Here is a 27,513-nt window from a genome sequence, read left to right as displayed (position 1 = left end):
ATAGGATGGTTTGAAAAAAGGGGATACCTAGTCAGATATAATTTGCATGCATTCAGTGGTACATGTGTCTTCCGCATTTAACCCAACCCCTCTGAATCAGAGAGGTGCGGACTCTCACCTTGCTGTCCTTTCAGCCCAGGGATACCCGAGGGCCCCACAGGCCCCTGAGGGCCCTGATTACCAGGGAAGCCGCTGTCTCCCTTGATGAAGATGTGGGGGCCAGGAGGACCAGGGGGACCATCATTACCTGAAAGGAGGAAGGGAAGGACAATTAATACCATTTCATGTAATCAAACATATCAGAATCCATATACTCATAACATTCGCACAGTAATAATATAGGTGTCCGATGCTATATAAGCTCAGGAGAGCTTTTCAGTGAAACAAGCACTAAGTGATTCGGTTTAACGGTGGTTATGTTTCTCTTCCTTTCACCTTTGTCTCCTGGGAATCCTCTGTCCCCCAGCTCTCCTTTGAATCCAACCACTCCGAATTCACCCTTTGTCCCTGCAAGAGAGGAGATTTAGCCACAAAACCAACAGAACCACTGACTCATACACACACTGTGTACACCATCTAAATCAGCTGCACCACTCACCTGGGAAACCAGGCACTCCCTGCAGTCCCATCTCTCCCTTCAGTCCATCAACACCTGGAAGGCCAGCTTGACCCTGTAACACATATACACACCAGTCAGATGGTGGACACTAGTCAAGTGTCATGATAAACAGACTAAACTGACATGGATCGGTCAGTGAGCAACACGAAGTGACCTACAGAAAGTCCAGGGTATCCTTGATCTCCTTTGAAACCCTGCTCCCCATGTACTCCTGGTTCACCCTGGTCCCCTTTGTCTCCCTTCCCCCCCACGCTGCCTGGAACACCAGCAGGACCTGGAGCACCACTGGTACCTGAGATGGGGATGAGAAGAGGAGGATAATGAGAGGATGGTCATATGTATCCGAATGTACATTACAGCGGGATTCAGGTGTGTGGCATACAGTACCTGGTTCTCCAGGCTTTCCTGACACTCCTTGGTCTCCTTTGGGCCCCTCCATGGCGGTTCCTGGGAGACCCCGTTCTCCTGGCTGGCCATGCGAACCCTCAAAGCCTGGAATACCCTTGTCTCCCCTGGTCCCTGGGATACCCGGGATACCTGGAGAGCCTGGGAAACCTGGAGAGCCTTTGTCACCTTTATCCCCAGACGACCCTGGTGTCCCTGAGAAGCCCCTGCCGGGTAAACCTGTAGGAGAAACACAGAGAACAGAGTTGCTAAAACTCTAGGCCATGACTGGAAACACTTCACCTGCCTGCGCTGTCAATTAACTGTTTGGATCGACAGTACATGAGTTGATATGGAGACAGTCAAATGTGGGGCTTCTAATAGAAATATAGTACAAATCATAAAACCATGTGGTTTACAAGCGGTTTAGAAGATGATAAACACACCCGATCATCTTCAAGGTCAGGAGAGGTAACTCACCTGTGTCTCCTCTCTCTCCTGATGATCCAGGTATGCCGTCCACTCCTGACGCTCCTTTCTCTCCGGTTGTACCTGGTGGACCCTGCAGACCAGGCTCACCTAGGAAACAATACAGTTACCTGGGTGTCTCTCTACCCGCTGGGGCATAGTAGCTACAGTATGTACACTTGGGAAATGATTCAGGGGTAAGCTTCTTGACTAGCTGTCATATTGTACTGAAAGGAACCTGATGCATTGTTACTGTGTTCCATCTGTTAGAGTGCTTACCTGGTCGACCTGTTTGACCTGGCTCTCCTGGTGACCCGGGAAGCCCACCAATACCCTTCTCTCCTGGCTGACCCGGCTGACCTGCACATTACAACACACACCTGGGTTTAGAGGTTACCAAGCAACAAGACACATCTCTGGGTTTGTGAGATTATCAAAAATTATATGTACCAAATAATGCTTATTTTAAACCCAAAATAAAATCAACCAACTAATCAATCAGTCAGGTCGAACAGGAGTAGTTGTGGCCATGGAGCCTCACCTTGGTAACCAATGTGTCCAGTGTCTCCCTTGGTTCCTGGTGTTCCTGGCATCCCGGGCACTCCCATTCCTCCCTTCTGACCCTTCTCTCCTGCATTACCAGGGAACCCAGGCAGACCCAACTGACCCTGAGAGAGAGAGAGAGAGTGAGAGAAAGAGAGAGAGAGTGAGAGAAACACAGGGATGGAGAGATAGAGGGAGAGGAAAAACAAATAGAAAAAAAGAGCATAGAAATATTTATTGAAAGAAAAAGACAGACCGTTAGTGGCATCTAATTACAAAAATGTATGTACTGTAGCAGACACACAAACACACAATAAGTGGTAGTAAGTAGCTTACCTTCTCTCCAGAGGGTCCTGGTACTCCAACACCTGGCAGACCGGTTTGTCCCTTGTCTCCCTTCACCCCCTCTGTACCCCTGAACCCTGGATGACCCGGTGTGCCCACAATGCCTTTATCACCCTTCGTACCTAGAGAACCTGTGGAACCATACAGGAGAACCCGGTTAGAACCAATTCAACCAGAACTGAAGCGCAATCATGACCAGTAGGCCAGTTAGCATATCTTAGCCTTAGACTTGACACTTCCACAATTGACACTTTTTTCGTGGGCGTAGCAAACAGATCTGAGTGGATGTTCTATTTAAAGGATGATGTCTGTTCTTCTCAGTGAAAGGATTGTGTTGTTTTCTTACCTGGATATCCCATTTCACCAATGCCTCCTTTATTTCCAGGATATCCAATACTGCCGGGCTCTCCAGGAAAACCTGTCTCCCCTTTATCACCTGAGAAACAAGAATCATAGTGTCTGAAAGAGAATTTCATTTTATCACCACATTGACTGTGTCCCAATACCCAAACGACAGTGCCTTCAGAAAGTATTCATACCCCTTGACTTATTCTATAAGTTCAAAATTATTGATTATTTTTCCTCACCCATTTACACACAGTACCCCATAATGACAAAGTGAGAATGTTTCTAGTAATTTTAGCAAATTTATTTTAAATGAAATACATATGATTTACATAAGTATTGACACACACCAATACATTGTAGAACCACCTCTGGTGGCGATTACAGCTTTGAGTGGTCTTGGGTATTTCTGTATCTGATTTGAGTGGTCTTGGGTATTTCTGTATCTGATTTGAGTGGTCTTGGGTATTTCTGTATCTGATTTGGGGATTTTCTCCCATTCTTCCTTCCTGAATCTCAAGCTCTGTTAAGTTTGCTGTTCATCGCCCCTCCCCAGCGAACTTCAAGTCTTTCCTCAGATTTACAATGGGATTTAAGTATGGGCTTTGGCAGGGTCTCTCAAGGACTTTCACATTCTTGTTCTGAAGGCATTCCAGCATTGCTTTGGCTGTATGCTTGGGGTCATTGTCCTGTTGGAACATAAATCTTCCCAGTCTAAGGCTATTGGCACACCAAAGCAGGTTCTCATCAACTATTTACCTGCATATGGCTCCATTCATTGTTCCCTCTATCCTTACCAGTCTCCCATTCCCTGCCACTGAAAAGTATGCCCATAGTATGATGCTGCTACCACCATGCTTCACAATAGGGATGGTGTTTTTTATTTTTATTTCACCTTTATTTAACCAGGTAGGCTAGTTGAGAACAAGTTCTCATTTACAACTGTGACCTGGCCAAGATAAAGCAAAGCAGTTCGACACATACAACAACACAGAGTTACACATGGAATAAACGAACATACAGTCAATAATACAGTAGAAAAGGTCTATATACAGTGTGTGCAAATGAGTTAGGATAAGGGAGGTAAGGTAATAAATAGGCCATGGTGGCGAAGTAATTACAATATAGCAATTAAACACTGGAATGGTAGATGTGCAGAAGATGAAAGTGCAAGATGAGATACTGAGGTGCAAAGGAGCAAGATAAATAAATAAATACAGTATGGTGATGAGGTAGGTGAATGGGCTATTTACAGATGGGCTATGTACAGGTGCAGTGATCTGTGAGCTGCTCTGACAGCTGGTGCTTAAAGCTAGTGAGGGAGATAAGTGTTTCCAGCTTCAGAGATTTTTGCAGTTCGTTCCAGTCATTGGCAGCAGAGACCTGGAAGGAAAGGCGGCCAAAGGAAGAATTGACATTGGGGGTGACAGAAAGATATACCTGCTGGAGCGCGTGCTACGGGTGGGTGCTGCTATGGGGACCAGTGAGCTGAGATAAGGCGGGGCTTTACCTAGCAGAGACTTGTAGATGACCTGGAGCCAGTGGGTTTGGCGACGAGTATGAAGCGAGTGCCAGCCAACGAGAGCGTTCAGGTCGCAGTGGTGGGTAGTATATGGGGCTTTGGTGACAAAACGGATGGCACTGTGAGAGACTGCATCCAATTTGTTGAGTAGAGTGTTGGAGGCTATTTTGTAAATGACATCGCCGAAGTCGAGGATCGGTAGGATGGTCAGTTTAACGAGGGTATGTTTGGCAGCATGAGTGAAGGATGCTTTGTTGCGAAATAAGAGGCTGATTCTAGATTTTTATTTGGGATTGGAGATGCTTAATGTGAGTTTGGAAGGAGAGTTTACAGTCTAACCAGACACCTAGGTATTTGTAGTTGTCCACATATTCTAATTCAGAACCGTCCAGAGTAGTGATGCTGGACAGGCAGGCAGGGGCGGCAGTGATCGGTTGAAGAGCATGCATTAGGTTAGTAACACAGTGTCCAAAGAAGGGCCAAAGGTATACAGAATGGTGTCGTCTGCATAGAGGTGGATCAGAGAATCACCAGCAGCAAGAGCGACATCATTGATGTATACAGAGAAGAGAGTCGGCCCGAGAATTTAACCCTGTGGCACCCCCATAGAGACTGCCAGAGGTCCGGACAACAGGCGCTCCGATTTGACACACTGAACTCTATCAGAGAAGTAGTTGGTGAACCAGGCGAGGCAATCATTTGAGAAACCAAAGCTGTTGAGTCTGCCGATAAGAATGTGGTGATTGACAGAGTCGAAAGTCTTGGCCAAGTCGATGAATACGGCTGCACAGTAAGGTCTCTTATCGATGGCAGTTATGATATCGTTTAGGACCTTGAGCGTGGCTGAGGTGCACCCATGACCAGCTCTGAAACCAGGTTGCATAGCGGAGAAGGTACGGTGGTATTTGAAATGGTCAGTAATCTGTTTGTTAACTTGGCTTTCGAAGACCTTAGAAAGGCATGCTAGGATCGATATAGGTCTGTATTAGTTTGGTTCTGGAGTGTCTCCCCCTTTGAAGAGGGGGATGACCACGGCAGCTTTCCAGTCTTTGGGGATCTCAGACGATACGAAAGAGAGGTAATAAGCTAGTAATAGTAATAGGGGTTGCAACAAATTAAGCCGATAATTTTAGAAAGAGAGGGTCCAGATTGTCTGGCCCAGCTGATTTGTAGGGGTCCAGATTTTGCAGCTCTTTCAGAACATCAGCTATCTGGATTTGGGTGAAGGAGAAATGGGCGAGGCTTGGCCGAGTTGCTATGGGGGGTGCAGGGCTGTTGACCGGGGTTGGGGTAGCCAGGTGGAAAGCATGGCCAGCCGTAGAAAAATGCTTATTGCAATTCTCAATTATAGTGGATTTATCGGTGGTGACCGTGTTTCCTAGCCTCAGTGCAGTGGGCAGCTGGGAGGAGGTGCTCTTATTCTCCATGGACTTTACAGCGTCCCAGAACTTTTTTGAGTTTGTGCACATTTCTGCTTGAAAAAGCTAGGCTCCTAACTGCCTGTGTATATTGGTTCCTAACTTCCTTGAAAAGTTGCATATCACGGGGGCTATTCGATGCTAATGCAGAACGCCACAGGATGTTTTTGTGCTGGTCAAGGGCAGTCAGGTCTGGAGAGAACCAAAGGCTATATCTGTTCCTGGTTCTATTTTTTTTAAATGGACATGCCATGGTGAGGAAGGCACTTTTAAAGAATAACCAGGCATCCTCTACTGACGGGATGAGAAAGGCCTGCTCGCTGATGTGTTTTAGGGAGCGTTTGACAGTGATGAGGGGTGGTTGTTTGACCGCAGACCCATTACGGATGCAGGCAATGAGGCAGTGATCGCTGAGATCCTGATTGAAAACAGCAGAGGTGTATTTGGAGGGCAAGTTGGTCAGGATGATATCTATGAGGGTGCCTGTGTTTACGGATTTGAGGGTTGTACCTGGTGGGTTCATTGACAATTTGTGTGAGATTGAGGGCATCTAGCTTAGATTGTAGGATGGCCGTGGTGTTAAGCATGTCCCAGTTTAGGTCACTTAGCATTACGAGCTTTGAAGATAGATTGGCGGCAATCAAATCACATATGGTGTCGAGGGCACAGCTGGGGGCAGAGGGTGGTCTATATCAAGCGGCAACGGTGAGAGACTTGTTTCTGGAAAGGTGGATTTTTTAAAGTAGAAGCTCAAATTGTTTGGGTACAGACCTGGATAGCCTGCAGAGTTCTGTCTTACTATCTCTGCAGTAGATTGCAACACCGCCCCCTTTGGCAGTTCTATCTTGTCAGAAAATGTTATAGTTAGGGATTAACATTTCTGGGGTTTTGGTGGTCTTCCTAAGCCAGGATTCAGACACGGCTCGGACATCCGGGTTGGCAGTGTGCTACAGCAGTGAATAAAACAAACTTAGGGAGGAGGCTTCTAATGTTAACATTCATTAAACCAAGGCTTTTAAAGTTACAGAAGTCAACAAATGAGATCATCTGGGGAATAGGAGTGGAGCGAGGCACTGCAGGGCCTGGGTTAACCTCTACATCACCAGAGGAACAGAGGAGGAGTAGGATAAGGGTACGGCTAAAGGCTATACGAACTGGTCGTCTAGTACGTTTGGAACAGAGAGTAAAAGGAGCAGGTTTCTGGGCGCAATACAATAGATTCAAGGCATAATGTACAGACAAATGTATGGTAGGAAGAGAGTACATTGGAGGTAAACCTAGGCATTGAGTAATGATGAGAGAAATATTGTCTCTAGAGATGTTTAAACAAGGTGATGTCACCGCATATGTGGGAGGTGGAACTAATTAGTTGGTTAAGGCATATTGAGCAGGGCTAGAGGCTCTACAGTGAAATAAGACAATCACTAACCAGGACAGCAATGGACAAGGCATATTGACATTAGGGAGAGGCATGCGTAGCCAAGTGATCATAGTGGTCCAGTGAGTGGCTGAGCTGGCTGGAGACACGGCGATTCAGACAACTAGCAGGCCGGGGCTAGCAAGCTAGCAGAAGGGCCTTAGAGGGATGTCGCGACGGAGGAAAGTCTGTTTTAGCCTCCTTGTGCGTGTGTTAGACCGGTGATGAGTTGTGCCTGGTTATCTCCAGATATAATGCTTTGCATTCAGACCAAAGGTTTCAATTTGGGTCTCATCAGACCACATTATCTTTTGACTCTTTCACAAGCCTTTTTGCAAACTCCAGGCACGCTGTCATGCCTTTTTTTCTCAGGAGTGGCTTCCACCTGACCACTCTCCCATAAAGCCCAGATTGGTGAAGTGCTGTAGAGACTAGAGGTCGACCGATTAATCGGAATGGCCGATTTCAAGTTTTCATAACAATCGAAATCGGTATTTTTGGACAGTGATTTTGCCGATTTTTTGTTTTGTTTTTGTTTACAGCTTTATTTAATCTTTAATTAACTAGGCAAGTCAGTTAAGAACACATTCTTATTTTCAATGACGGCCTAGGAACAGTGGGTTAACTGCCTCGTTCAGGGGCAGAATGACAGATTTTCATCTTGTCAGGTCGGGGGATCCAATCTTGCAACCTTACAGTTAACTTGTCCAACACAATAACCACCTGCCTCTCGTTGCACTCCACAAGGAGACTGACTGCCTGTTACGCGAATGCAGTAAGCCAAGGGAAGTTGCTAGCTAGCATTAAACGTATCTTATTAAAAAAACTACAAATCAATCATAATCACTAGTTAACTACACATGGTTGATGATATTACTAGATATTATCTAGCGTGTCATACATTGCGTATAATCTGACTGAGCATACAAGTATCTATGTATCTGACTGAGCGCTGGTAGGCAGAAGCAGGCACGTAAACATTCATTCAAACAGCACTTTCGTGCGTTTCGCCAGCAGCTCTTCGTTGTGCGTCAAGCATTGCGCTGTTTATAACTTCAAGCCTATCAACTCCCGAGATGAGGCTGGTGTAATCGATGTGAAATGGCTAGCTAGTTAGCGCGCGCTAATAGCATTTCAAATGTCACTCGCTCGCTCTGAGCCTTGGAGTGGTTGTTTCCCTTGCTCTGCATGGGTAACGCTGCTTCGATGGTGGCTGTTGTCGTTGTGTTGCTGGTTCGAACCCATATTTTTTCCATGGACACCACTGTGCTCTTGGAAACGTTAAACACTAACACTAAATCACACATCTATCTTGCAGCTATACTGACAGTTTATTGGACTTGGTATAGTTTCTGCTCTGACATGCACTGTCAACTGTGGGACCTTATATAGACAGGTGTGTTTCTTTCTAAATCCTGTCCAAACATTTTAATTCGCCCCAGGTGGAATCAAGTTGTAGCGACATCTCAAGGATGATCAAAGGAAATTTGATGCACCTGAGCTCAATTTTGTCATAGCAAAGGGGTGTGAAAACTTATGTACATGAGATATTTCTGTATTTCATTTTTAATAGATTTGCTAAAATGTAAAAAAACATGTTTTCACTTTGTCATTATGGGATATTATGTGTAGATGGGTAAGAAAAAAATATATTTAATCCATTTTAAATTCGGGCTGTAACACAACAAAATGTGGAATAAATCAAGGGTCATGAATTCTTTCTGTATATTGTGCAAGACAAATACATACTTTCAGACTAGGTAGTATACAATTTTGGACCATTCCCGATAAACCGAGGGGTGGTGCGAAGCCTACGCAGGTGACTTACCTGGCTGACCAGGTGTACCGGGCTCTCCATCCTTTCCTGGCATACCAGGTACTCCAGGCTGTCCTGGATAACCCTTCTCTCCCGTGTATCCAGGGTCACCTAATGAGAAAAAGTGGGATTTAGCACAACTAAACAATTCACAGTGACGGTTTGAAAATAGCATTTGAACTAATCATCTGACACAGACATACAGCGCAGTAGGATGGGCCATGTTCATGTTCTATACCTGGATCCCCGAGGTCTCCTTTCTCGCCCTTCATGTGCTCCATGTCAACGTCACTCATGTTGCCAGCAGGGCCCTGGAGACCTGGCTCTCCCCTCTCTCCTTTGGGTCCATTCTCACCGAACTCCCCCCTTGGCCCAGAGATACCAGGGTCACCTGAGAGAAAGAAATGAGTTGTGAGAGATGTAATAGTATAGTGGTGTAAAACACACTGATGGGTATTCTAGAAGTGCAGAGGCTGTAGTTCTACTATCTCACCTCTCAGTCCTGGACTTCCAGGGTTCCCAGAAGGACCCTGATATCCTGGTGTTCCAGGTGTTCCCATGACTCCCATCTCTCCCTTGGGGCCTGGGAAACACACACATCAACAAATAAATGAAAATGGAATGGAAAAAGATCTGAGTGTTGAAGGTCAGAGCTTACAAAGTATTGAAGGTCAAAGCTTCTCAATTTCACCAAATGCTCTTTCAATTCAACAGCAATCAACACAGACTTGTCCAGTCAACAAGTGTCAATGTCCTTCAGTTACACCAGACCTCCTACACTGTTCTGAGTCATGTCAGTCTCACCTGCCCCCCCAGGGAATCCATCTCTGCCGGCGGGGCCTGGTCGTCCTGGAAACCCTTTGGAACCAGAAAGTCCAGGTAATCCTGAGTCTCCCTTCTCTCCCTGAGGGCCGGGCATGTCCAGACCAGGAGAGCCAGGCAAACCCTTATCACCCTTCACACCATCATGACCGAAGAGGCCTGACTCTCCAGGGGGTCCCATGGGTCCAGGGGCACCAGGTTCTCCTACTCCAGGGGGTCCAGGGGGTCCTGTGCCACCATGCTGACCAGGGGGGCCGTGGTCACCTTTGATGCCCTGAGCTCCAGGTGGTCCTGTGTGTCCCTCTTGTCCGGGAATACCAGGTAGACCAAGGTTGCCTTTCTCTCCAGGGAAACCTGTCACTCCGGCAGGACCCTGAGCACCTTTAGGTCCAGGTAGACCCCTACCTGGCTCACCCTAGAGAGGACAGTAGAAGATTGGTTGGTTGTGGAGTTTGAAACAACTGGAAGTGAAGCAAAGACACACATATAAAACACCCACCTTTGGACCAGGTGTGCCTGATATTCCAGAGAAACCATCCTGTCCTGGTCTTCCAGGCTCTCCTGGCAACCCAGTGGCTCCTGGAGCTCCAGAATATCCTTTAGGTCCAGGTGGTCCTGAGAATCCCATGCCAGGTGCACCTGTGTCACCTTTCTGTCCTGGGAATCCTGGAATTCCTGGGTCTCCATTAGGTCCTCGGTCACCTGGGTAGGGATGGAGAAGATGTTCATGATGAGCTGTACAGGGCCATGCAGGACCATAGCCTACCACAAGCTATACCAATACATATAAACACAAAGCTGATCCTCACCTTGTAGTCCACGTATGCCAGATTCTCCTCGAGGTCCAGGGGTGCCCTGGGGTCCAGGTGAACTCACACCTTTTCCTGGTTCACCTTTCACTCCTGACACGTAGGGAGAGAGTAGATACACATGGTCATAGGCTCCTTATACCTGAATGTATGTATGTATGTATTGTATGTATGTATGAAGCTGCATCTATGGCTTCATCTGCAGCTGCACACCCACCTGGTTGTCCAGGGATTCCAGGTCGGCCTCCTTGGCCAGATGTACCCTTCTCTCCAGGCTCCCCCTGTCCGCCAAACCCTGGTACACCAGGAGGACCCCTCTCTCCTGGGGGTCCAGTGATCCCATGTTCCCCATCCAGACCACGGTCCCCCTTGATGCCATCTTGGGCCTGTAGGCAGAGATCAGAGATAGAGAGGGATGAGTGACTACATCACTGCATGAGCGTAGATGCTGCAAGCTTTAAAGTGATGGCTGAAACACACGCACGCATGTGTGCACACACTTACAGGTTCTCCTTTGGGTCCGGGCAGGCCTGGTAGTCCAGCTTTCCCTGGCAGTCCATCCACACCTGGCAGTCCTCGTGTGCCCACGAAGCCAGACCCTCCTTTGTCACCCTTCAGCCCTGAAGCCACGTAGATATCGCCAGGCTCACCATGGGCTCCTGGAGCCCCGATCAAGCCAGGAGTACCGTAATTACCCTGAGGAGAGGAGACAGCAGGATCAATCAACAATCTATTTTATTAGAAAACTACTAGACAAACATACATAGCAATGACGTGTCAATATTGCACTATAAATTGTGACTTCCTGTATTATACTTATGCTAAAAAATGTAGTCTATTCTACTCAGCCATTTACTTTATGTTCATATTCTTGTCTTTTATTATTTCTAATTGCTGTTGCATTGTCGAGAAGGTACCTGGAAGTCAGCATTTCATTTTACATACGACTAATAAAACTTGAAATGTGAACGTCCTCTGACTACTTGTTACACACAAATAAGGATCTTGATCTTCATGGAGCTATAGTGACGCAACATTTCCACCGTAATGGTCTTCATCATGTTCTATTAGAGGAATGAGTAATGTGATGAAGATAACTCACGGGGCTTCCATCAGGCCCAGTAGGTCCAGGCAGGCCCGTGTCTCCTTTAGTGCCTGCTGCTCCAGGATATCCTACAGGAGACGAACCACACCTCTCAATCAAACACATCAACACCATCACATAGGAAAGAGTGTGGAGGCAGATTAATATAGGCCCTATGGTCAGGATCTTAACCTGAGATACGGGCTGAAGATGTGGAACTCAATCTTAGAACCAATCACTTGTTGAAATCAATGGCACCAAAAGGTTTCAATGCTGTACATGTAATCTCAATTTATGATTCATTCAATAGTGTGGGTCACCTCACCTTGCAGTCCTTTAGGCCCCTGTGGACCAGGGAGTCCAGGGGGCCCGAAGGCTTCACACTGCACACACGTGTCTCCCTGATCACCTGAAGGTACAACGCAATACAAGTTTACAGTATAGAAATAACAGGTAGGTGACGGCGTGGGATGAGATGACTCGCTAACACAGTCAACTTCTCAACTGCACTATATGAAATGACCAAGTCTCACCATCTCCTCTCCTTACCTTTCTGTCCCAACTCCCCCTGTAGTCCCGGTGGGCCGGGGGGTCCGGGTGGTCCCTTCTCAAGGGCTGGATCACATGGCTCATCACCTATACAGAAAGCACAACACACACACACATACACATACAGAGAGAGGTGGTAAAAGTGAGAGACATCTCAGGTAACACTGAGGCACTTAAAAGACTCCGGTGCTATATGTATAAATCAGCTACATGACTCCAGAATGACAAAGGTCACACTATGCATGTGTAAAGTGTACCTACCAGGAGGTCCGGGAGGACCAGGGGGCCCGACGGATCCATCTTGTCCAGGCTTTCCTGTGAGAGAGTCCCCATCTGCACCCCTGTCTCCCTTCTGACCAATCTCTCCTGGTTGGCCCTTCTCTCCGGGAGGTCCTTCAATCAGACTGCCTAAGATACACCACAGAGGAGGCACACAGTGAGGGTTGAGGATGTCAACTAACACACTACATGACAGAGAGGATGTAAAATATGACCAAGTTTCAAAGAATGCACTGATCACTTGATGGGTGTGTTTTTGTTCTCTTACCTGGTGGACCAAGGTCTCCTTGAAGACCAGGGAAACCTTTCAGACAGAGGAAAAATTGACAGTTGGTGGTACATAAGGCCTACATAGAACCTTAGTGTGCATTCTTCTATGGATGCTGGTGTGATAACATAAACAGTGTAGATTTATAAAAGGTGGTGGTGGGGTGCACTGTACCTCTTTCTCCTTGTAAGCCCGGGAGACCAGGGGGGCCGGGAGAGCCAGGAGCACTATCAACCTTAAAATCACAGAAAACAAAAATGTATAAAAATACAAAATGTCCATCACCCTGCATACCAGACTCATAAATTACTACACTATTTACGAATAATGCTGATGCTCAGCACTCTGTTGGTCTCATTTCACTTTCAAAGATTGTATGGTGACATCTGGTGGTCAAAAAAGGGAATTGCACCTAAATATACCAAAGTTAGATAGAGGTGCTGAGACCGTTAAGCACGTTTACAGAGAAAGCGAACAGAGCAGAGGTTCCTAAACTAGGGGTTGCCTGATATGAAAATGAAAATGATTCAAATCTAAAAGTAAAAATTCAATGAGACAGCACCCTTATATTGTGGGAAAGTGCAGCACTTGACCATTGCCCTTGAATCATTACCACAGTGAATGGCTAAGCCTGCAATGCTATGAAACCACACACTATTGAAGATATTTTGATATTACCAGCTGCTATTGATATGGTGAAAACAATGTGTGGGCGGGGGGTAGAGGAACAGAAACTCACATCAATACATTTGTAAGATAACACTGTGAAACTAAAAATTGATGCTAGCAATCAAGAGGAAACTGACTGAATGACTCAAACTCCCCACCATATGCTCTCCAAATGGACGTTAGCTGTGTGGGCCGAGACGCAGAGTGCTATAGTGACGAAAAACTGATTTCATGGGATAGAGTGGTGAGCTTTTGCAAAGATGGGGCTCCATCAATCACGGGACGGTAGGCAGGCCTCTTCACTCTAGTTATGTTCTCAACTGGCCTACCTTGAAGGCCATAAAGGTGAAATTTAAAAAATGAATGGGTCTCCCTCTACCATATGGATGCATTGTATGATACACCCACTACATGGAGATATGGGATCAGAGAATGACAATGTTCTATTTCATATTGAGTCTTGATGGTTATCGAGGGAGAGTGTTGGAAAGATTTTTCGAATTGAGAGAGGAACTGTAGTCATTCGCAATGGATGTGAAAAAATTGACTTTGTTGTCTTTCTGTGTAATGACAATAAAATGTGTATCTTTGCCTATGCAACGACATACAGTATTTGGGATACTGAACGAACTGAATGCAAGCATGCAGGGGAAATACAACAAAATTCTACAGATGAGTGACAGAATCAGCTAAATCCGTTTGACGGTGATCCTGGCTCAGTTGACATGCCGGTAAGTAAAATCGAACAGCTGATCTAGCTGTCATGTGATCGAATGCTGCAGACAATAGATTCACGGGTCACTATTGAGGAGTTTTGGTTCCTGACTCAAAGGGAATACGATGCCGTTTCCCTCCGAGCATTAAAACTCATGGTACGCTGATTCAGTGCTCTCGTCTGCATTAAAAACAAATAGCGATCCAGGTTGGATGTGACAGGAGAGATGAGGTGCGACCACGCCCCCTGACCTTGAGAAGCTCAGATGCGACATGCACATGCACACCCATCTCATTAGTGGTGGTGAGATAAAATAAATTATGTCAGACTAATAAATTGACTGTCATAGCCCCACCTTCAAAGTATATGATGGTGAGTTAAGAAGACAATCAGTTCCTCAGATCAGAAATACTGTTAGAATGTTTTACAATTGACTGCCATAGCCCTAAACATGGGCTGTTAATTACATCATTTGTTTTCACATGGGTGGGGTCATGATCATTTTCAGATATCAAAATGGGGTCGTGGGCCAAACATGTTTGGGAGCCACTGGTATACAGTATGCAGAGACAGTACTTACATATGCTGGAGGTCCTTTCTCTCCTTTCTCACCCTAGAACACAGAGAGATGTCCATTTTATTAGCCTTAGAACTGAAAGGTAAATCAGAGATCATTTCTAATAAGCATATGACAGGTGTGTACAGGTTTTGACGGGTACAGTATAAATGGTTGCGTAGTTACCGGTGTTCCATGGTATCCAGGGCCGCCAGGAAAGCCTCTCTCTCCCTGTATGACAACAGGCACATCACAATGATCAGGACAAAGACATCAAACAACTGAACTACTGAGACAAAACCCCAAGAGAGAGTGAGAGAAGGACAGTGACAGACATAATGACAGAGAGAAATACAAGAGGGTGGAGTGAGAGACTAGGTGTATACGTGTATGACTATATACCTTAAATCCATTGTCGCCATCTTTGCCAGGTTTTCCCTGAAATCCAAGACACAGAATCTCAGTTCTTCCATGAAAGCAAATAATGTTGTTTTTCTTCAATAAAATATTGAAATGTGATCATCTTCACTCACCCTTGGTCCTGGTGGGCCTTGTTCACCCTTGACCCCGTTTAGATGGGGAATACAAGAACCCTGCAGACAAAAATGGAAATTACATCAATGTTACTCATAGTGGCCATCAAAATATTTACTTAATGTACTGTAATGTCATTTCATGTAAGAACAAGTTGAAAAATACTAAAACACTCACTTTGTCTCCTCTGTCTCCTGTCTCGCCTCTCTGACCCTGAAGGACAGATACAAACACCTTTAGTAAGGAGGCAGACCTACATTCCCTTCATCCATTCATCAAACCATTCATCCATCCATCCATTGATACCCATAGATGTGTTAACAGAATGAGATGGAGGACATTCGTCAGTGGCCTATGCTCCATGAAGGATTCAAGGGCTTAGGTCAAAGTAAGTCGTCATCGTCCATTATTATAATTGATTATAAAGAGCTGGGTACCGGTGGTCCAGGGAGGAAATGAGTAACGGTATTTCCTCCCGCTTCCTGTGACGGGAGTCCAGGGGGGCCAGGGGGACCACGGAGCCCTTGTGCACCCTATCAGGAGAGGGAAATACCAAGGGTACGGATCAGAAACGGGAACAAAGAAAACTATATAGAGTGGAAAGGCAGAGGGCTTTGTCCTGGAAGAAGAGGAGGTGAAGGGAGATAGGGACCAAATATGTCCCTCAATGGTGAAGGAAGGATTTTAGAACTGTTGACAACTGATTTATTATGGCTAAATAATTGCTTATTAACTCTTTATAAAGATGTTATGAACATGAACGTGTGCGTGTTTCACCTTGTCTCCCTTCTCACTCTGGAATGACAGCCGGTCACCCTGGAGAGAAGGCCAACGTCATTACTGAGACAACTTATTGAACATCACAAATGAGAGCAATCTGATTGGATGAACAACAATATAGAGTACAATAGGTGGAAACTTTGGCCTATTATTAGAAGATAATTGACAACAAGCCTACCTTTTCTCCCGGGGGGCCAGGTATGCCAGGGAAACCCTAAAGGGAAAGAGGAATATAGTCCGTGTTCTAAAGACAATATGATCCTAAATGTTAACATTCTTCACAAAAGTAGTGAGAATAAGGTATCATAGAATTGGGTATCATTTAAGTCTAAGTGATCCTGTGTTGGCCCAGTGTTAGAGTGGTCGCTCACTCTGGGTCCGTCTGATCCCTGGTTTCCTGGGGGGCCTTCGGGTCCTGAGGGGCCATTAGGTCCCTGTAGGAAAGAAAGGATGAATATTCTGTATAAGCAAGTTGTTGTCAGGCATGCGCGCACACAAACAATCACAAGCACGCACACACATACAGTGCCTTCGGGAAGTACTCAGACCCCTTGACTTATTCCACATTTTGTTACGTTACAGCATTATTCTAAAATAGACTAAATAAATACAAATCCTCAGCAATCTACACACAATACCCCATTATGACAAAGCACATTTTGCACATTTATTAATTAAAAAAGACAGAAATACCTTATTTACATAAGTATTCAGACCCATTGCTATGAGACTTGAATCTGAGCTCAGGTGCATCCTGTTTCCATTGATCATCCTTGCAATGTTTCTGCAACTTGGGTACCAAAACATTTCTGCATTACTGAAGGTCCCCAAGAACACAAGTTTGGAACCACCAAGACTCTTCCTAGAGCCCGCCACCCAGCTAAACTGAGCAATCAGGGAGAAAGCGCTTGGTCAGAGAGGTGACCAAGAACCCGATGGTCAGTCTGACAGAGCGCTAGAGTTCCTCTGTGGAGATGGGAGAAACTTCCAGAAGGACAACCATCTCTGCAGAACTCCACCAATCAGGCCTTTATGGTAGAGTGGCCGGACGGAAGACACTCCTCAGTAAAAGGCAAATGACAGGCAGCTTGGAGTTTGTCAAAAGGCACCTAAAGACTCTCAGACCATGAGAAACAAGATTCTCTGGTCTGATGAAACAAAGATTGAACCCTTTGTCCTGAATGCCAAGTGTCACTTCTAGAGGAATCCTGGCACCATCCCTACGGTGAAGCACGGTGGTGGCAGCATCATGCTGTGGGGATGTTTTTCAGTGGGAGGGACTGGGAGACGATTCAGGATCAAGGCAAAGATGAACAGAGCAAAGTAGAGAGAGATCCTTGATGAAAACCTGCTCCAGAGCGCTCAGGACATCAGACTGGAGCGAAGGTTCGCCTTCCAACAGTACAATGAGTCTAAGCACACATCCAAGACAACCCAGGAGTGGCTTCAGGACAAGTCTCTGAATGTCCTTGAGTGGCCCAGCCAGAGCCCGGACTTGAACATGATCAAACATCTCTGGAGAGATCTGAATATAGCTGTTCAGCAACACTCCCCATCCAACCTGACAGAGCTTGAGAGGATCTGCAGAGGAAAAATGGGAGAAACTCCCCAAATACAGGTGTGCCAAGCTTGTAGAGTCATACTCAATAAGACTTGATACTGTAATTGATTGCAAAGGTGCTTCAACAAAGTACTGAGTAAAGGGTCTGAATACTTATGTAGATGTGATATTTCAGTTTTAGATTTTTTATAAATTACCAAAAATGTATAAAATCCTGTTTTTGCTTTGTCATTATGGGCTATTGTGTGTAGATTGATAAGGGGAAAAACAATCTAATACATTTTAGATTAAGGCTGTAACTTAACAAAATGTGGAAAAGGTCAATGGGTCTGAAAACTTTCTGAAGGCACTGTACGTACCGGTAAACCAGGTGTTCCAGGGAATCCTTTATCTCCTTTCAGTGGGATGATTCCTAAAACACCACCTGGGTCTCCCTGAGAGAGACAGACAGAGACAGGTTAGAGACTGATACACTACACACAGGGCCCATCAACAATGTTTTAGTAGATGTCTTATGATGCTTCCATACCTTTTAACACTGAAATGTACTTTATTTAGGATGTAAAAGTCCTCGGTTTTAACTTACTTTCATTCCCATTAGCCCAGGGATACCCTGAGGAGAGAGATAGAGTTGTAAATCTCGCCCGATTGAATGATAAACACATTTTATTAAGAGCTTATTATAACATCTTTCAGTCTAGTGCCTTTTATTACGTTAATTTATTTAGGTCTAGAATGAAATACTGGTCTAAGGTGACGTCTGTGGCAGCGTTGAAGTAAACACTGTGACCATGTTGGTAATGTTGATGGGGCAGAGCGCTTACAGGAGGACCCTGTAGACCAGGGAACCCAGGCTGTCCATCTGTCCCTCGATCTCCCTGGAACACAGACAAGAGACATCAGTTCACACTGAAGACAGGGTTGAGACAGCATGGTTAGGTAGAAGTGCATAAATAACAGGAATTATTAAGTCAGTTTCTACACAAGTGTGTAACAGCAGAGAGTTGATACCAAACAAATGACTCACCTTTGTTCCGTTGCACCCTGGGATACCTGACGATCCAGGGGGGCCGTCTTGTCCGGGGATACCCTGTGGGGGAGAGGCAGTACACACAAGGACAGGTAAGACATTTGTGAGGTAGGACACATGGCCTAAACAGTCAAAACTACTTGCATGTGAAGTTATGGTTTACAGGAATTAACAGAACGTACCGGTAGCCCTGGATTTCCTGGGAAGCCTGACAAACCATTAGATCCCTGCAAGACATCACAACACAGTATTTATATTTGAGCCATTTAGCAGATTACTTTGAATACAAGGAATTGCATTTCAATAAGAAGGCAGAATCACATAAATCCAGTAATATGAAGTTATACGCTGTTCAAGGTAGTCCAGACAAAAGCCAAAATGCTGTACGAAAGTAAAAACTGGTTTCCAGACTAGGAGAGGTCTGCTCTGATAGCGTTATTGTACTTACACGTGTTCCTTTCATTCCAGGAGTTCCAGACTCGCCATATTCTCCCTGGGAAGAGACAAGTGACATGGATGTGACATTAAGACAACATGGAAGTGACATAACACATTTTTTTGTAAATAAAATGATGCATGCGTATGTGTTATACATGCATGTAATATAAGTATAGTAAATCACATTATACTGTCCCAAGTCAGGTCTCTTGGTGGGTTGGGGAAACTCTGAAGGGGTGTGGTCTGGAGCTGACACTCACCTTAGGGCCCATCGGCCCGGCGGGCCCCTCGTTGCCCTGCATGCCCGGGAACCCCATGTTGCCTTGAAGACCAGGAAACCCCCGCTCACCCTACAGGACACACAAAGCAGGTTGAACAGATTCGAATGAAGTTAACCGTATAGATGCTGATCTATGTTTTTCAGAATCATGGTTGAGTTTAGGGTTTAAGTAAGGTAAGCTGATCCTAGATCTGTGCCTACAGGCAAGTGGGGTTAAACAAATTATGATTAGAAAAATATATGAAGGGGATTGATGAGACAGCAACAGCTTGTCAGTAGTGATTGCGTCATGTGTTCCTTCTATCTGCCACTAGATGAAGCTACTGTTCTTTCACGGGGCCATGTAGTCTGCCCTCACCCATTGAACACTGAACAAAAATATAAAAGCAACATGTAAAGCGTTGGTCCCATGTTTCATGAGCTGAAATAAAAGATCCCTGAAATTATCCATACACACCAAAAGCTTTTATCATCACACAACACCACAGATATCTCAAGTTTTGATGGCGCGTGCAATTGGAATGCTGACTGCGGGAATGTCCACCAGAGCTGTTGCTAGATAAATACAATTTTCATTTCTCTACTATAAGCCGCTTCCAACGTCCTTTTAGATTATTTAGCAGTACAACCGGCCTTACAACCGCAGACCATGGGTGTATGGCGTCATGCGGGCGAGCAGTTTGCTGATGTCAACGCTGTGAACACAGTGCACCATGGTGGCAGTAGGGTTTATGGTATGGACAGGCATAAGCTACGGACACCAAACACAATGGCATTTCATCAACGGCAATTTGAATGCAGAGCAATACCGTGATGAGATCCTGAGTCCCATTGTTGTGCCATTCGTCCTCTGCCATCACCTTGTGTTTCAGCATGGCAATGCATGGCCCCATGTTGCAAGGATCTGTACACAATTCCTGGAAGCTGAAAATGTCCCAGTTCTTCCATGGCCTGTATAGTCACCAGATTTGCCACCGATTGGGCATGTTAAGGATGCTCTGGATCGACGTGTATGACAGTGTGTTCCAGTTCCCGCCAATAACCAGCAACTTCGCACAGCCATTTACGAGGAGTGGGACAACATTACACAGGCTACAATCAACAGCCTGATCAACTCTATGTGAAGGAGATGTGCCGTGCTGCATGAGGCAAATGTTAGTCACACGAGGTAGTGACTGGTTTTCGGATCCACGCCCCTACCTATTTTTTAAGGTATCTGTGACTAACAGATACATATCTGTATTCCCAGTCATATGTAATCCATAGATTAGGGCCTCATAAATTTATTTTAACAGACTTATTTCCTTATATGAATTGTAACAGTATAATCTTTTAAATTATTGCATATATATTTTTGTTAAAAGTACATTTTCTGCTGCCAAGAGTGAGAGAGAGGGATCTAGAGGAGGTGGGTGAGGAGTGGAAAAGCTGTGTTTTTTGGAGCCCTTTTTTCTGTGTGTGTTTCTGACTGTCTTACTCTCTTGACCTCCTCCTCCTCCTGCCTTTCTCTTTCCATCCCCCTCCCATATCCCTCCATTTCTAAAGCTCACACGGGGTTTGAAGTTGAACATTAAATTCTGGGCCATGAGAACCAGGACACGGGCCAGTCGCCAAGGGAAGAGAACTCCGGTCGTGGGCGGCAGGAAGTCACATCATCACAGCGAAACTATGCAGGGAGAATTAAAACAGCGGTTGGTTTGCCAGGCTTCAACACCTTTCAACAGACAGACAGACATGAGGTATGACTTCACCAGGCGCAGTCTGTCAGACAGTCAGTAAAGGCCTGGGTCCAGAGAACACACAGCTCCTCTGTGGTATGTCTGTGTGGCTACTGTTTCTAAAACAGTGAGTCATCTTGAGAGCTTAAGGCTACACATGCAGGGTAGATAAGACACTGTTGCTAGGCTCTAATGTGAGTCAATACATGCAGTAACAGCTACATAATAGGTTTTTTTGAATCCCTGAGAGGGTGGAGATGGAACTGAGTGTGTCATTGTTACTTTGAGATAAGACAGGCAGTGTGTAGACTTTGTCTTCAAGTGTCTTAGAAACTTCTAACCACAATTTTAAACCACTGATTGCTGGATGTACTGTAACAGTGTGATACTCTTTCAAAAGCGAGTGGGAGATTGTTCGGTCCGGTGGGAATGCGGCCTCAGCCCAGCTGTGTGTCTGGCATGCTCTAATTCCGCCTGATTCCTGCTCCGTGTCGGTCTTCCGTTTCGCTGTTTTCCACCAAGGACTAGACTGACCTGCCTCGACTCAGACTATACCTAACATAGTAAATGTACAGCTGTGACACACAAATTAGTATAATATGTTACGTTTGGTATGGTTACATAAGGCAGGAGGTTGCTTACGCCAAAAACTAAAGGAATTAAGTAGGTCGGGAGGATGGTGGCCTATGACATGGGGAGAACGCAAACATCTAGGAACCCAAATAGTTGCATGTTGAAATTTTTTGCATTTTAACTTGAACTACTTGCTACTTTGCAACTACTTAGCATGTTAGCTAACCCTTCCTCTAACCCTAACCCGTGACTACTAGCCTCGCTGAGGTTAGCCACCTAGCTGAGGTTAGCCACCTAGCTGAGGTTAGCCACCTAGCTGAGGTTAGCCACCTAGCTAAATGTAATTCGTAACATATCATACGAAATGGATGACGGATATCCAAAAATGTATGCATACTGTACCATAAGAAACGTCCCTTTCGCCACTTTGTGCCTAACAGGGATTGTGGAATCTGTAGTTTGTAGGTGGGAATCTCAGGATGAGTGAGTAGGTGAAATAGATATGGTGTGAAGAAAACAAGAGTGTGAGAGAGCAATGTGAAACTGGTAGACAATGGAGTTTATTTTTCCTTTATTTAACAAGGCAAGTCAGTTAAGAACAAATTCTTCTTTTCAATGATGGCCTAGGAACAGTGGGTTAACTGCCTGTTCAGGGGCAGAACGACAGATTTGTACCTTATCAGCTCATGGGTTTGACCTTGCAACCTTCTGGTTACTAGTCCAACACTTTAACCACTAGGCTACCCTGCCGAGTGATGGACAGAATGCTTACCTTTTCTCCTTTTACTCCATTGCAGTCACATTTTCCTCCGCACGATGACCCAGAACACCCCTACAGAGAGAGAGAGAGAGAGAGAGAGAGAGAGAGAGAGAGAGAGAGAGAGAGAGAGAGAATTAGCAATCAATCTACTTTAAAGTCAACGGCATTAGTGATCAATAGACTGAGACCATTTTACACCACTAGAGGGCAACATAATCCCCCCATCTGATCACCCCTAGTTTTCCAACGCCCTCTGCATTATTTTACAGCATTTAGCTCTCCCGCCAGTGGGAACACGGACACTAACATAAACACACACACACACACAGCATAAACCAGAATCATTCATTTGATCAGATCAAATGATAAGAAAGGCAATAGTGGTGGTAACTGTTGTCATTTGCTTTGCAGCTTTGGGGCAGCTCTCCTGCAGCAACCCTACCAGGCAGTTACCCACATGACAGTTTACCAGCTGGCCTCACTACTCTCTCAGCCCTCTCTCCTTCTTACTCTCGCCAGGGACTAGAGCCAGGGAACTGGCCTGTACCCCATCTCTGCTCTCTTCCCTCCGTTTCTAGAGACAATATCTCTGTCAACATCACTCAATACCTAGGTTTACCTCTACTGTATTCACATCCTACCATACCTTTGTCTGTACATTATACCTTGAAGCTATTTTATCGCCCCCAGAAACCTCCTTTTACTCTCTGTTCCAGACGTTCTAGACGACCAATTCTTATTGCTTTTAGCCGCACCCTTATTCTACTCCTCCTCTGTTCCTCTGGCGATGTAGAGGTGAATCCAGGCCCTGCAGCACCTAGCTCTACTCCTATTCCACAGGCACTCTCTTTTGATGACTTCTGTAACCGTAATAGCCTTGGTTTCATGCATGTTAACATTAGAAGCCTCCTCCCTAAGTTTGTTCTATTCACTGGTTTAGCACACTCTGCCAACCCGGATGTTCTAGCTGTGTCTGAATCCTGGCTTAGGAAGACCACCAAAAATTCTGACATTTTCATCCCAAACGACAACATTTTCAGACAAGATAGAACTGCCAAAGGGTGCGGTGTTGCAATCTACTGCAAAGATAGCCTGCAGAGTTCTGTCCTACTATCCAGGTCTGTACCCAAACAATTTGAACTTCTACTTTTAAAAATCCACCTCTCTAAAAACAAGTCTCTCACCGTTGCCGCCTGCTATAGACCATCCTCTGCCCCCAGCTGTGCTCTGGACACCATATGTGAACTGATTGCCCCCCATCTATCTTCAGAGCTCGTGCTGCTAGGCGACCTAAACTGGAACATGCTTAACACCCCAGCCATCCTACAATCTAAGCTTGATGCCCTCAATCTCACACAAATGATCAAGGAACCTATCAGGTACCTCCCCAAAACGTTAAACACGGGCACCCTCATAGATATCATCCTAACCAACTTGCCCTCTAAATACACCTCTGCTGTCTTCAACAAAGATCTCAGCGATCACTGCCTCATTGCCTGCATCCGTAATGGGTCAGCGGTCAAAACGACCTCCACTCATCACTGTCAAACGCTCCCTGAAAGACTTCAGCGAGCAGGCCTTTCTAATCGACCTGGCCGGGGTATCCTGGAAGGATATTGATCTCATCCCGTCAGTAGAGGATGCCTGGTTATTTTTTTAAATGCCTTCCTAACCATCTTAAATAAGCATGCCCCATTCAAGAAATTTAGAACCAGGAACAGATATAGCCCTTGGTTCTCCCCAGACCTGACTGCCCTTAACCAACACAAAAACATCCTATGGCGTTCTGCATTAGCATCGAACATCCCCCGTGATATGCAGTTGTTCAGGGAAGCTAGAAACCATTGGGGCGGCAGGGTAGCCTAGTGGTTAGAGCGTTGGACTAGTAACCGGAAGGTTGCAAGTTCAAACCCCTAAGCCGACAAGGTACAAATCTGTCGTTCTGCCCCTGAACAGGCAGTTTAACCCACTGTTCCTAGGCTGTTATTGAAAATAAGAATTTGTTCTTAACTGACTTGCCTGGTTAAATAAAGGTAACATTTAAAAAATACACAGGCAGTTAGAAAAGCAAAGGCTAGCTTTTTCAAGCAGAAATTTGCTTCCTGCAACACTAACTCAAAAAAAGTTCTGGGACACTGTAAAGTCCATGGAGAATAAGAACACCTCCTCCCAGCTGCCCACTGCACTGAAGATAGGAAACACTGTCACCACTGATAAATCCACTATAATTGAGAATTTCAATAATCATTTTTCTATGGCTGGCCACCTGGCTACTCCTACCCCGGTCAACAGCACTGCACCCCCCACAGCAACTCGCCCAAGCCTTCCCCATTTCTCCTTCTCCCAAATCCAGTCAGCTGATGTTCTGAAAGAGCTGCAAAATCTGAACCCCTACAAATCAGCCGGGCTAGACAATCTGGAACCTTTCTTTCTAAAATTATCTGCCGAAATTGTTGCCACCCCTATTACTAGCCTCTTCAACCTCTCTTTCGTGTCGTCTGAGATTCCCAAAGATTGGAAAGCAGCTGCGGTCTTCCCCCTTTTCAAAGGGGGGGGACACTCTTGACCCAAACTGCTACAGACCTATATCTATCCTACCCTGCCTTTCTAAGGTCTTTGAAAGCTAAGTCAACAAACAGATTACCGACCATTTCGAATCTCACCATACCTTCTCTGCTATGCAATCTGGTTTCAGAGTTGGTCATGGGTGCACCTCAGCCACGCTCAAGGTCCTAAACGACATCTTATAACCACCATCGATAAGAAACATTACTGTGCAGCCGTATTCATTGATCTGGCCAAGGCTTTCGACTCTGTCAATCACCACATCCTCATCGACAGCCTTGGTTTCTCAAATGATTGCCTCACCTGGTTCACCAATGACTTCTCTGATAGAGTTCAGTGTGTCAAATCGGAGGGTCTGCTGTCCGGACCTCTGGCAGTCTCTATGGGGGTGCCCACAGGGTTCAATTCTTGGACCGCCTGTCCAACATCACTACTCTGGACGGCTCTGACTTAGAATACGTGGACAACTACAAATACCTAGGTGTCTGGTTAGACTGTAAACTCTCCTTCCAGACCCACATCAAACATCTCCAATCCAAAATTAAATCTAGAATTGGCTTCCTATTTCGCAACAAAGCATCCTTCACTCATGCTGCCAAACATACCCTTGTAAAACTGACCATCCAACCAATCCTCGACTTCGGCGATGTCATTTACAAAATAGCCTCCAATAGCCTACTCAACAAATTGGATGCAGTCTATCACAGTGCCATCCGTTTTGTCACCAAAGCCCCATATACTACCCACCATTGCGACCTGTACGCTCTCGTTGGCTGGCCCTCGCTTCATACTCGTCGCCAAACCCACTGGCTCCATGTCATCTACAAGACCCTGCTAGGTAAAGTCCCCCCTTATCTCAGCTCGCTGGTCACCATAGCATCACCCACCTGTAGCACGCACTCCAGCAGGTATCTCTCTCTGGTCACCCCCAAAACCAATTCTTTCTTTGGTCGCCTCTCCTTACAGTTCTCTGCTCCCAATGACTGGAACGAACTACAAAAATCTCTGAAACTGGAAACACTTATCTCTCTCACTAGCTTTAAGCACCAACTGTCAGAGCAGCTCACAGATTACTGCACCTGTACATAGCCCACCTATAATTTAGCCCAAACAACTGTATTTATTTTATATATTTATTTATTTTGCTCCTTTGCACCCCATTATTTTTATTTCCACTTTGCACATTCTTCCACTGCAAATCTACCATTCCAGTGTTTTACTTGCTATATTGTATTTACTTTGCCACCATGGCCTTTTTTTGCCTTTACTTCCCTTATCTCACCTTATTTGCTCACATTGTATATAGACTTGTTTCTACTGTATTATTGACTGTATGTTTGTTTTACTCCATGTGTAACTCTGTGTCGTTGTATGTGTCGAACTGCTTTGCTTTATCTTGGCCAGGTCGCAATTGTAAATGAGAACTTGTTCTCAACTTGCCTACCTGGTTAAATAAAGGTGAAATAAATAAATAAAAATTATCCACCTGTTCCTTCACTCACATTTGAGGCGTGCTGCCAGAGACCTGTCAGGCATAGCAGGCTGTAGTATATCTACTGAGGACTAACACTGAGGACAGGGCTAAGGAGCTCACCGCCATGTGAGTGACACTCCCAAGAAGCACACACACACACACACACATACACGCGTGACTAACCCTAAGTAACCCCTACAGAGCACAGTCGTAGCACCCCAAACATACAGTACACACATACATACATACATCTTAACTGACTTGCCTAGTTAAATAAAGGTTAAATAAATAAAAATATAGAAACATACATACAAACATATAGTACAGACATTCAAACATACAGTACACACATACAAACATCTCCATCATCTACCCTCACTTCCTTTCGCAATTCCCCATTCACCCCCCACTCTCTCACACACACACACACACACACACACACACACCCTGCCTCCGCTCCAACTCAAGTCCAGGCTAAGTGGATCAATGCTGTACTTGCTGATCTGAGAACCCTGGTAAACATGGGTATCAGTCACCCTCTAAAACTCAAACCAGATTGGATCTCCATCCTGTTATCTTCATCACTTCAGGCCCCACCTGCATTCACTGTACATGTTGACTTGCTGCAGGCCACACCTCTCTTCTTCATACACTCTCTCTCTTTCGCCACTTCTTTCTTGCTCTTTCTCTTTTCCTCACTTTGTAACAGTGTTGCTTCCGTCCCTCTCCTTGCTCACATCTGGATTTGAACCACGGACCCTCTGAACACATCGACAACAGTCACCCACAAAGAATTGTCACCTATCGCTCCACAAAAGCCGCAGCCCGTGCAAAGCAATGGAAACTCAGAGCGAGTGACGTCACCGATTAAAACGTAACTAGCTTGCACCGCTAACTAGCTAGCCATTTTACACCAGTTACCTAACTTTCCTATTGTTTTTATAGAGATTTGACTAGATGTCCTTCTAATGTGCTGGAGGAATAGTCAATTAACATGGTAGAGTGAGTGCCTGCCTTGCGAGAGCAAGATTACCGACTGTATGAACCATCTACGTACATGCTACTTGTTATGGTAAAATCTTCTAGCTCACACCAGTATGGCTTCATAACCTTTTACTGGTCATTATTTTGACAAATCCCCATGATTGTTAGATACTGTAAGCCAAGAAGAG

At 45.4% G+C, this 27,513-nt stretch overlaps 1 protein-coding gene across 1 annotated transcript in view; it reads right to left on the bottom strand.

Annotated features, from left to right (window-relative positions):
- The window catches only part of LOC112225415 (collagen alpha-1(IV) chain-like), a 64,026-nt gene that overhangs the window by 4,110 nt on the left and 32,403 nt on the right, over nucleotides 1-27,513 (bottom strand). The window contains exons 2-42 of the mRNA XM_024389376.2: nucleotides 22,315-22,374; nucleotides 19,232-19,321; nucleotides 18,982-19,026; nucleotides 18,716-18,760; nucleotides 18,531-18,593; nucleotides 18,328-18,381; nucleotides 18,090-18,116; nucleotides 17,863-17,937; nucleotides 16,314-16,376; nucleotides 16,121-16,156; nucleotides 15,940-15,978; nucleotides 15,600-15,695; nucleotides 15,340-15,375; nucleotides 15,162-15,221; nucleotides 15,031-15,066; nucleotides 14,815-14,859; nucleotides 14,653-14,685; nucleotides 12,863-12,923; nucleotides 12,689-12,724; nucleotides 12,403-12,549; nucleotides 12,142-12,228; nucleotides 11,918-12,001; nucleotides 11,611-11,681; nucleotides 11,013-11,204; nucleotides 10,726-10,894; nucleotides 10,509-10,601; nucleotides 10,199-10,401; nucleotides 9,682-10,114; nucleotides 9,371-9,460; nucleotides 9,116-9,268; nucleotides 8,890-8,988; nucleotides 2,706-2,795; nucleotides 2,351-2,490; nucleotides 2,013-2,139; nucleotides 1,751-1,831; nucleotides 1,484-1,582; nucleotides 1,007-1,243; nucleotides 778-911; nucleotides 599-671; nucleotides 436-507; nucleotides 119-247 (exon numbers count right to left, since the gene is read on the bottom strand). Of these exons, the coding sequence (XP_024245144.1) occupies nucleotides 119-247; nucleotides 436-507; nucleotides 599-671; nucleotides 778-911; nucleotides 1,007-1,243; nucleotides 1,484-1,582; nucleotides 1,751-1,831; nucleotides 2,013-2,139; nucleotides 2,351-2,490; nucleotides 2,706-2,795; nucleotides 8,890-8,988; nucleotides 9,116-9,268; nucleotides 9,371-9,460; nucleotides 9,682-10,114; nucleotides 10,199-10,401; nucleotides 10,509-10,601; nucleotides 10,726-10,894; nucleotides 11,013-11,204; nucleotides 11,611-11,681; nucleotides 11,918-12,001; nucleotides 12,142-12,228; nucleotides 12,403-12,549; nucleotides 12,689-12,724; nucleotides 12,863-12,923; nucleotides 14,653-14,685; nucleotides 14,815-14,859; nucleotides 15,031-15,066; nucleotides 15,162-15,221; nucleotides 15,340-15,375; nucleotides 15,600-15,695; nucleotides 15,940-15,978; nucleotides 16,121-16,156; nucleotides 16,314-16,376; nucleotides 17,863-17,937; nucleotides 18,090-18,116; nucleotides 18,328-18,381; nucleotides 18,531-18,593; nucleotides 18,716-18,760; nucleotides 18,982-19,026; nucleotides 19,232-19,321; nucleotides 22,315-22,374 (4,003 nt within the window). The remainder of the gene's footprint in view (nucleotides 1-118; nucleotides 248-435; nucleotides 508-598; nucleotides 672-777; nucleotides 912-1,006; nucleotides 1,244-1,483; nucleotides 1,583-1,750; nucleotides 1,832-2,012; nucleotides 2,140-2,350; nucleotides 2,491-2,705; nucleotides 2,796-8,889; nucleotides 8,989-9,115; nucleotides 9,269-9,370; nucleotides 9,461-9,681; nucleotides 10,115-10,198; nucleotides 10,402-10,508; nucleotides 10,602-10,725; nucleotides 10,895-11,012; nucleotides 11,205-11,610; nucleotides 11,682-11,917; nucleotides 12,002-12,141; nucleotides 12,229-12,402; nucleotides 12,550-12,688; nucleotides 12,725-12,862; nucleotides 12,924-14,652; nucleotides 14,686-14,814; nucleotides 14,860-15,030; nucleotides 15,067-15,161; nucleotides 15,222-15,339; nucleotides 15,376-15,599; nucleotides 15,696-15,939; nucleotides 15,979-16,120; nucleotides 16,157-16,313; nucleotides 16,377-17,862; nucleotides 17,938-18,089; nucleotides 18,117-18,327; nucleotides 18,382-18,530; nucleotides 18,594-18,715; nucleotides 18,761-18,981; nucleotides 19,027-19,231; nucleotides 19,322-22,314; nucleotides 22,375-27,513) is intronic.

This window comes from Oncorhynchus tshawytscha, linkage group LG26, assembly GCF_018296145.1.
Source record: "Oncorhynchus tshawytscha isolate Ot180627B linkage group LG26, Otsh_v2.0, whole genome shotgun sequence".
NCBI classification, from domain to species: Eukaryota; Metazoa; Chordata; class Actinopteri; order Salmoniformes; family Salmonidae; genus Oncorhynchus; species Oncorhynchus tshawytscha.
The sequence above is the reverse complement of the archived record's forward strand: the minus strand, read 5'-3'. Positions and strand labels throughout refer to the sequence as shown.